The 10,082-nt window shown below is 38.3% G+C and overlaps 1 protein-coding gene across 5 annotated transcripts in view; it reads right to left on the bottom strand.

The window, feature by feature from the left end:
- Positions 1-2,291: 2,291 nt before the first annotated feature.
- Positions 2,292-10,082, bottom strand: part of ZNF268 (zinc finger protein 268) — a 34,644-nt gene continuing 26,853 nt past the window's right edge. For 3 of the 5 annotated variants that reach the window (XM_061384385.1, XM_061384386.1, XM_061384384.1), the window contains exon 6: positions 2,292-6,620. In XM_061384385.1, the coding sequence (XP_061240369.1) occupies positions 4,147-6,620 (2,474 nt within the window). In that variant the 3' untranslated portion in view covers positions 2,292-4,146. Of the gene's footprint in view, positions 6,782-10,082 lie in introns of all 5 variants that reach the window. The other 2 variants (XM_061384387.1, XM_061384388.1) reach the window with 2 other exon arrangements.

Here is a 10,082-nt window from a genome sequence, read left to right as displayed (position 1 = left end):
GTCGTGTGCGACTCTGTGCGACCCCAGAGATGGCAGCCCACCAGGCTCCCCTGTCCCTGGGATTCTCCAGGCAAGAACACTGGAGTGGGTTGCCATTTCCTTCTCAACCAAGTTATGCTACTGGGAAATAAATGTTGAAGTGTCCAACTAAACTGTTAAGAGTATATAAAGCTTTGTTTTTGCATGATTTTGATGCTTTAAGTGCCTGCACATGTAGAATCATCTTTTTGGTAAAATTATATTTTTCATTATATAAGGTATTATATATTCCTGATATTTTCCTTTGCCCTGAATATATATTTACTCTGCTCTGAATATATATTCATTTCCAGAAAAGGGTGTCAGCTTTTAGACTGGGAAATAGGGTAAAGATGACTCAATCTGATCTGTATTTCAACTAAGGTTTGTTGAAGCTTTTGGCTGATTCACTGCAAAACTGCCTTCAGATATTTTGAGGGCAGATCAATCTGAGCACAGAGATGTAGAGGTCTGCTTGTGCTCACAGTCAAACTGACAGCTTTCATAGCTGTACAAAACATCTTGCCTTAAAGCCTGTAGTTTAAGTATTTATCTATAGTTTATTTTGGTTTTTCTAAATAGACAACCACATCTCCACACAATTGGATTTTTGTTTCTACCCCAAACCCCAATTCCTTACAATTTTTTGTTCTCACATATTGACTAGAACTGCCATTAGATTGCTCAATAAAATTGATGAGCATGCTTTAAATGTTCTTAATTTAAAGGTATACTGTTTAAATTACTGTTTTATCATAAAGTATGACATTTTTCAGTTTTGGGAACATACTACTTGCAAAGGATTTAACTTCTATCTCTAACTTAATAATAATTTAAAATCACCTATGGGAATTATAGCCCATCAACTGATTTATCTACACACACTGAGATACTACTCAGGGCTTCCCCCCCACCTAGTGATTAATTTTACAAAAAGATTTTTAAATATTAAATCTTCCAAGCATCCTAATAAGTTTTAATTCGGATCAGATTCAGGTGCACATAACAGAACCAAGTCTCCTCCCAAAAACAACAAAAAAAGACTTGGACAAGACAGTTCATCTCTCTTTTGTGTAAAAAGATGCCTAGACTTGGTAGTCTAGGGGTGGTATAGCAGCTCCATCATTATCAGAGAGCCACATCACTCTTCTCTCTCTACTACACTCAAGCAGATGGCTTCCATCCTCAAGAGGAATTCAGGTTCTAGGATGGCTGCTGAGTCTCCCAACATCTGGCATACTGCATATTAAAAAGAAAAGATTAAAGGACACTAGGGGGCTCGGAGAAGGCAATGGCACCCCATTCCAGTACTCTTGCCTGGAAAATCCCATGGACAGAGGAGCCTGGTAGGCCACAATCCATGGGGTTGCTGAGGGTCGGACATGACTGAGTGGCTTCACTTTTACTTTTCACTTTCATGCAGTAGAGAAGAAAATGGCAACCCACTCCAGTGTTCTTGCCTGGAGAATCCCAGGGACGGGGGAGCCTGGTGGGCTGCCGTCTATGGGGTCGCACAGAGTCGGACAAGACTGAAGTGACTTAGCAGCAGCAGGGGGTTTCCCTCACATGTTTTTCTTCAGAAAAACCTTACATTATTCCTCAGTAACTTCTATTTCCATTTCATTATTCAGAATTAGCAGCACGATTGCACTTAACTACAAAGAGGATGCAAAAATGTAGCCAGGCACATTAACATTATGAAAAATACAGTGATACTGTTGGTAATAAAATATTGGGTTCACTACTAACAGTCTGCTATACTAAATAATGTCATGACTTAACGAAATAAAAACTATACATTATTGGATCCATTTTTGCTGTAATTCCATTTAGGATTTTAAAATCTATTACATGTTCGCAAATGACTTTGTCATTTTCCCCCAAAATGTCTAATTCCTGTGCATACACTGTAAAACATGAGAATTATCGTTCCCTTAATGTTCCTGAAAAATATCAACTATTAAGAAAGTCTCAGATACATCTTTCTTTTCTGGGGCTAGGGCAGAGTTAGAGGAACTAGGTAGATTTTCAAGCCAGAGATTCAATTTTTAACTTTTTTGCTTATAAAAATCTATTCATTTTTGCTCAGTTTCATTCACCTGGAAAACTTTCCATTTAAGATCAAGCCCAATCCAGCAATATCCTTTCACACAGTACTTGACTTACATCTCCAACATTACATTGACATCTCTGGCGTCTACTGGAGGAGGCTGCATGTGAATGCATCACACAACACAGCACCTTTACAATCTAATAGACCTTGGAGAGTGGGACACAGAATATGTTTATTCTTTATTATGTGCATGTATCTTCCTTGGAACATCAATGACAAAATACACATTCATGACATTTTCCAAGTTTAGGGGATAGACTATAGCAAATATCTGAAATTCTTTCCTTATGTAAGCTTTGTCTTCCTTTCTGTGAGTCATCATTCTTCACCCCAAGTTTCTACTTTGGATCCTGCATAAGGATTAGGGATTCAGAAATCAGTAACTATATCCTTCATGGAAGAAACAGTTTCTTTGGGTAAGCAATGGGATTCCCCACTGAAGGGCACAAAGTAGTGGGTGTTTCAGAAGTATCTGCAGTTTTAAATCCTCATATTCCTCCAAGATAGCCCTAAACTTATTTTCAGGGTTCTAGCTCTTTCCAGATTAATGCTAATACATAAAAGGTAATTGGTGAGGTTATTAAAAAAACTGATTTTGTAACTAAGCCACTGGTAGAATGACTTTTCACTGCTCTGAATCTACAGGTATACATGCACACTTCAGCAGCATCACTTAAAGGTATCATTTAAAAGTACTGAGAGGATACCAGATAGCTCAAATTAAGAGAGAAGCAAACTAGAATTAAGAAGTGACAACAACTAAAGCTATTCTGGGTAATCTATGTAGAAGGAACTAATTAATATTTGCAGCAAGATGTTACCTGAGAACAAAAGCTAAGTTTAATTTTCTGTACTAAAGAGTCCATTAAAAATTTAAATTCTGGACTATCTCAGCCAACTCCTGGCAGGGTACCCTGAATGACGATCTGATCATGTATACATTGCATACACTGTCAGTTCTCTTAAAGGAAATCAAGGTATTCTAATCAAAGAGGGCAGGACAGATTCCAGATATGCAATCACATGAAGCGTGAGCTATACTGATTATATAACTGAAGAGAGAGCTTTCAGGTCCATTTACAGAGAGTACAAAACAATAGTAGAAGTTTTAAAGTACAGAAATGCATTTATATGCCATATTATTCTAGTAACAAGTTGTATTTTAAAGAAAGATGTTGCTATGCAGAGTATAAATCCCTGGGAAACAGTATTGTTATCTAGTTAATTTATTTATCAAATGTCACATCCGTAAGAATATGTCGAAGTCCACAAAACACATTTTATAGTACAGAAAGGAAGAAAACACCTAAACATTGCTGCAGGGCTTCTGATGTGATCCTTATTATTATCATGATTACATTTACTCAGGTAAGAAAATCTTTATATTCTATAAAATGTCTATCATTGATAGTTGGATAGTTATTTTTTTTACAAGCTTTCCCTAAGAGTTTAGAGGCATAATTTGAAGCATAATTTCCCCTAAACTTATAAGGGAAAATTTTTTTCCAGATGAATCAAAATAGTAAACCTTCCTGTAGAGGTTTAAAAAATATTCATAGATCTTCACTCACTCAAAATTTTACTTTTTTATTAGAAGCCTGTGATTTCTAGATGAAGAATTTCCCTAATTTTATACCATGGTTTCTCCAACATATTAGCTTCTGATGCCTGCAATACATTCAATTAACACTTTTTTCTCATTAAAATCCTAATTCCAATAAATTATGAATTTTAAAGGACTGTATTCTATATTCATTTGCATTATGGAATTAACTCTTTGCAGATGTTAGCATGTTAAGAAATGAGTTTCTGATATTCACTTCATTCATATTGTTCCTCAACTGCACAAATTAAAGACATGTTGTGAATTCCTGCTAAGAACTTTCAGAGGGTTCACTGAATTCATACAGTTCCTGTGTACATTTACTGATTTCTGTGTGTGTGTGTGTATAAAAAACAGCTTTCTGTGGATTCCTTTCCACATGCCATACATACATGGTGTACAATGATTCCAATTATAAAGTTTCTCCTCTGTATGAATTTTCTAGGAATTCCGGTGAATTCACTTTTGAGAAAAAGTTTCTGATATTTAACTCACCAATATGTTTCTCATCTGCATGAGTTCTCTGATGCATAATGAGTTGTGACTTCCAACAAAAGGCTTTCCCACATTCAGTGCATTTACAGGGTTTCTCTCCAGTATGAGTCCTCTGATGTGCACTGAGAATTGATTTCTGAGAGAAAGTTTTTCCGCATTCACTGCATTCATAGGGTTTTTCCCCTGAATGAGTCCTCTGATGTACAATGAGCTGAGACTTCCTAATGAAGGCTTTTTCACACTCATTGCATTCATAGGGCTTCTCTCTCATGTGCATTCTCTGATGTACAAGGAGCCGTAATTTCCCACTGAAGGATTTCTCACACTGACTGCATTTATAAGGGTTTTCCCCTGCATGAGTTCGCTCATGTACAATTAGTAGTGACTTCCAAATGAAGGCTTTCCCACATTTGTGACATTCATATGGTTTCTCTCCTGAATGAGTTCTCATGTGTATAATGAGATATGACTTGCTACTAAAGGCTTTCCCACACTCACTACACCCATAAGGTTTTTCCCCTGCATGAGTTCGCTGATGTGAGATAAGCTGGTCTTTCCTATTAAAGGCTTTCCCACAATCACTGCATTCATAGGGACTCTCACCTGTATGAATTCTCTGATGTACAATAAGTTGTGAGTTAAAACTGAAGGATTTTCCGCATTCACTGCATTCATGTGGTTTCTCCCCTGTGTGAGTCCTTGTATGTATGATGAGGTAGGACTTGCTCCTAAAAGCTTTCCCACATTCAATGCACCCATAGGGTTTCAATCCTGTGTGACTTCTCTGATGTACAATGAGCTGTGACTTCAAACTGAAGGCTTTCCCACACTGGTTACAACCATACGGTTTTATCCCAGTGTGTGCTCCCTGATGTACAATGAGCTGTGATTTAAAAGTAAAGGATTTCCCACATTCACTACAACCATATGGTTTTTCTCCTGTGTGGGTTCTCTGATGTACAATAAGGTTTGATTTTGTATTAAAGGCTTTCTGACATTCACTACATTCATAGGGCTTCTCTCCTGTATGAGTTCGCTGATGTATCACGAGCTGTGATTTCAAACCAAAAGTTTTCCCACAATCACTGCATTCATAGGGCTTCTCCCCTGCATGAGTTCTCTGGTGTGAAATGAGCTGATATTTCCGACTGAAGGCTTTCCCACACTCACTGCATTCATAGGGATTCTCCCCTGTGTGAATTCTCTGATGTATAACAAGTTGTGAATTAAAACTGAAGGCTCTCCCACATTCACAGCATTCATGGAGTTTCTCTCCTGTGTGAGTTCTCTGATGTATAACGAGGTACGACTTGCTCCTAAAAGCTTTCCCACATTCATTGCATCCATAGGGTTTCACTCCTGTGTGACTTCTCTGATGTACAATGAGTTGTGACTTTAAACTGAAAGCTTTTCCACATTGATTACATCCATAGGGTTTGACGCCACTGTGTGCTCCCTGATGTACAATGAGCTGTGACTTGAAAGTAAAAGCTTTCCCACATTCACTACAACTATAAGGTTTCTCTCCTGTGTGAGTTCTCTGATGTACCATGAGGTTAGACTTTGTATTAAAGGCTTTCCGACAATCACTGCATTCATAGGGTTTCTCTCCAGTATGAATTCTTTGATGTATAATGAGCTGTGATTTCAAACCAAAAGCTTTCCCACATTCATGACATCCATAGGGTTTCAGTCCTGAATGAGTTCTCTGGTGGGAAACAAGCTGGTCTCTCCTAGTGAAGACTTTCCCACATTCACAGCATTCATAGGGATTCTCCTGTGTGTGAATTCTCTGATGTAAAACAAGTTGTGAATTGAAACTAAAAGTTTTCAAATCACTACATTCATGTAGTTGCTCTCCTGTGTGAGTTCTCTGATGTGCAACGAGGTAGGACTTGTTGCTGAAGTCTTTCCCACATCCATCACACTTGTAGGGTTTTGCTTCTTCATGAGTTTCCTGATGCACCACAAAGTTCGACTTGCTGCTGAAGGCCTTCCCACAGGAATTGCATTCAAACGATTTTCCTCCCATATGCATTTGTTGGCAAATAAGCAGTGGCTTTCTGTTGGCAGTTTTTCCAGATTCATCACTTTCACAGTATTTTATGCCAATAACAGCTTGTTCATGTTTAGAAAGGAAGGATGATTCCCTCAATGCATGAATGTCATTAGGATTCTTTCCAGCGTAATTATGACTGAGACCTATACTACATTTCAAACTCTTCCCATTTGTGACACATTTATGAAGTCTCTGTCTTGAAGAAGCATTATTTGCAGTAATAAGACACAGTTTTCCAAAAGCAGTACAGGGATAGCCTTCTGCCATACTTCCCAGCTTGCCTTGATTTTCCTGATGCCATTCCACACAACCATCAATTTCCCAGACTTCGTCTAGAAATGAAAATACTCATATGTTATAAATAGTGACATGAGCATAGTATAGCATAAAATTGCCTTAAAAATTCCATGTCATGAGGTTTTTCTTAGTTTCCGATATCAGTTCTGAATATAAATAAAATCTCAAATGTAAATGTACACAAACTCCTGGGCACCTGCAGAAACGAAACAAATCAAAACATGAAAATAGGCATAGAGATCTGATAATAAATACAGCTTTGAGTTTCAAAATTTTGTACAATAGCTTCTTTGGAAAGCACATGGAGGGACTTCCCTGGTGGCCCAGTGGTTAAGAATCAATCTTCCAATGCAGGGGATGCTGATTTGATTCCTGGTTGTGGAACTAAGATCCCACATACTGCAGGGCAACTAAGACTATGTGATCCAACCGAATGCCACAATGAAGATTCAGTGCAGCCAAAATTAAAAAAAAAAAAAAAGAAAGAACAAGGAAAAAAATGAGCAAAATTAAATTTTCATTCCTCAGAGCATGATACTGCCCTAAGTGGGAATTGATGTTTGGCAACATTTATAATTTGGAGGTTTCTGTACAAATGAATAAGGGTTCAGATTTAGGATGTAGAGAAACCTGGTATGATGATTAAGACCCTGTGACGTTGCTTCTTCAAAGCTGACCTTCTGTTGTGTTCTCTCAATGCCCTGCTCTGTCCTTCACCTTTGTCAGCATGTTACTCTGGTATATCTATTAATAGGTCAACTTTACCCATTCTCGCTTCTATTCAGCCTCCAAATATTTGTCATTGTGCATAAGAACTCAGACCTGTGTCTTGATCTTTATCTATTTTGTATTTTTGGAATTTGGTGGGGGGAGGGGGTAGTTAATGTTTAAACAGCATCTGTTCACCTTGCCTCTCTGTTTTTCATTCTCCTCAGAGGAAAAAAGTTTTGTCTCTTAGCTCTTTCTTATGGCATTTTCCTCCATGTTTTCTAAACAAGAGCCTATTCTGTTGTACTTGATTTTCTCCTAATCAGGGGGTAGGGTAGAGATTTAATTCCTTTCATCCTCCTCCCTTAATATTCCCCATGATATACACACTCTCTTCCCATACTTGCACCATCCTAATCAAGCTATTTCATATTTTTGCTTAAATCAGTCTTCAGGTTTTACATCTTCACAACCATGTAATTTCTATTCACAGGTAAATCATGCAGGTGTACCATGGTTGGTTTTCATTCATAAATCATTTTTTCTCTTGAGTTGTTTTACTTAGCTGCCAAGTTTTCTCTGTTTATCTTTCACAAATTTAGAATTTATCCACCACAGACTCTTCTTCACATGTCTAAATAAATATTCTTTTGATGCAGATCAGTTCAGACATGTCCAACTCTTTGCAACCCCATGAACTGCAGCACTGCAGGCTTCCCTGTCCATCACCAACTCCCAGAGCTTGTTCAAACTCATGTCTATCGAGTCAGTGATGCCATCCAACCATCTCATCCTGTCATCCCCTTCTCCTCCTGCCTTCAATCTTTCCCAGTATCAGAGTCTTCCAATGAGTCAGTTCTTCGCATTAGGTGGCCAAAATATTGGGAGTTGCAGCTTCAGCATCAGTCCTTCCAATGAATATTCAGGACTGATTTCCTTTAGGATTGACTGGTTTGATCTCCTTGTAGTCCAAGGGACTCTCAAGAGACTTCTCCAACAACACGGTTCAAAAGCATCAATTCTTTCGCACTCAGCTTTCTTTATAGTCCAACTCTCACATCCATACATGACTACTAAAAAAACCAGTAGTTTGGACTACTTTGACTAAATGGACCTTTGTGGGTAAAGTAAGTATCTCTGCTTTTTAATATGCTACCTAAATTTGTCACAGCTTTTCTCCAAAGGAGCAAGTGTCTTTTAATTTTATGGCTGCACTCACTATCTGCAGTGATTTTTAAGCCCCCCCAAAAATAAAGTCTGTCACTGTTTTCACTGTTTCCCCATCTATTTGCCATGAAGTGATGGGACTGGATGCCATGATCTTAGTTTTTTGAATGTTGAGTTTTAAGCCAACTTTTTCACTCTCCTCTTTCATCAAGAGGCGTTTTAGTTCCTCTTCACTTTCTGCCATAAGGGTGGTGTCATTTACGAATCTGAGGTTATTGATATTTCTCCCAGAAATCTTGATTCCAGCTTGTGCTTAATCCAGCCTGGCATTTTGCATGATGTACTCTGTGTATAAGTTAAATAAGCAGCATGAAAATATACAGCCTTGATGTACTCCTTTCCCAATTTGGAACCAGTCCATTGTTCCATGTCCAGTTCTAACTATTGCTTCTTGACTTGCATACAGATTTCTCAGGAGGCAGGTCAGGTGGTCTGGTATTCCCATCTCTTTAAGAATTTTTCAGTTTGTTCTGATCCACACAGTCAAAGGCTTTGGCATAGTCAATAAAGCAGGAGTAGATGTTTTTCTGGAACTCTCTTGCTTTTTCAATGATCCAATGGATTTGGCAATTTGATTTCTGGTTCCTCTGCCTTTTCTAAATCCAGCTTGAACATCTGGAAGTTCATGGTTCATGTACTGCTGAAGCCTGGCTTGGAGAATTTGGAGCATTATTTTATTAGGGTTTGAGATGAATGTGGATAATTTTAATTAGAGATCACCAGACTGTGAAAAACTACTACCAGCTCTGATTAGAAACAAGGATCTAGACTTGTACTAATATAGTGTAAGAATGAAAAGAGGGGTGGATAGAGTATTTTTGAAGATGGATGGGTGGAAAGAAGGGTGTGACTGGATGCTTCCTCACCAAAAAGGAAGGTGAAGGTGGACGCTTCTGCCTAGCTGACAGTTCTGCTGCCCTTTTCCTGGCTGGCACAAACCTGATTTTATGTTCTACCTCCATCCTTTAGGCCATGTGCTTCAGGTAGGAAACTGGAGACCCATCTCCATACCCGCTGCCGAAGGGGAAGCATGATTTATCTGAGCCAACAGTGATGGCTTGCCATTTCCCTTGCCAGTCTTTTTTACACAGGGTATGTGATAAAAATCTAGCCTACTGAACATGGTTAAGTCTGCTGGGGTTTCCTGAAATAGATTTTAATGTCTGATAAAAAGGAACAGTCTTTATTCCACTGGTCACTGGTACATTTGCAGGTATTGTCTGGAACTGTCATAGCCATCTGATGACTACGAGGGAGGAAATTTGAGGAAAATACATAATTAGAATGGCAAGGAAGGGGTAGACCTGTGGCAGTTTAATGAGTCAATCACTTAGTCATCCTTAGAGCTGGCCCATTTTAGGACATTTTGTAATATGTGATAATGAATCACTTCATCTTATAGGTGGATTTAAGGTTAATTAAAAATTGCAGCTGAAACAATTCTAATATTAGGAAGATTAACTTTATTTAGAAAGGGTGTGAAAGTCACATGAGGTGAGATAAAGAGATAAAGCTGCTTAAATGCATAATGAAATGAGTCTACCACCTCAGAAAAAAAAGAA

The sequence above is a fragment of the Bos javanicus genome, chromosome 17 (assembly GCF_032452875.1).
Source record: "Bos javanicus breed banteng chromosome 17, ARS-OSU_banteng_1.0, whole genome shotgun sequence".
In the NCBI taxonomy this organism is placed as follows: domain Eukaryota; kingdom Metazoa; phylum Chordata; class Mammalia; order Artiodactyla; family Bovidae; genus Bos; species Bos javanicus.
This window is presented reverse-complemented; position numbering and strand designations above follow the sequence as displayed.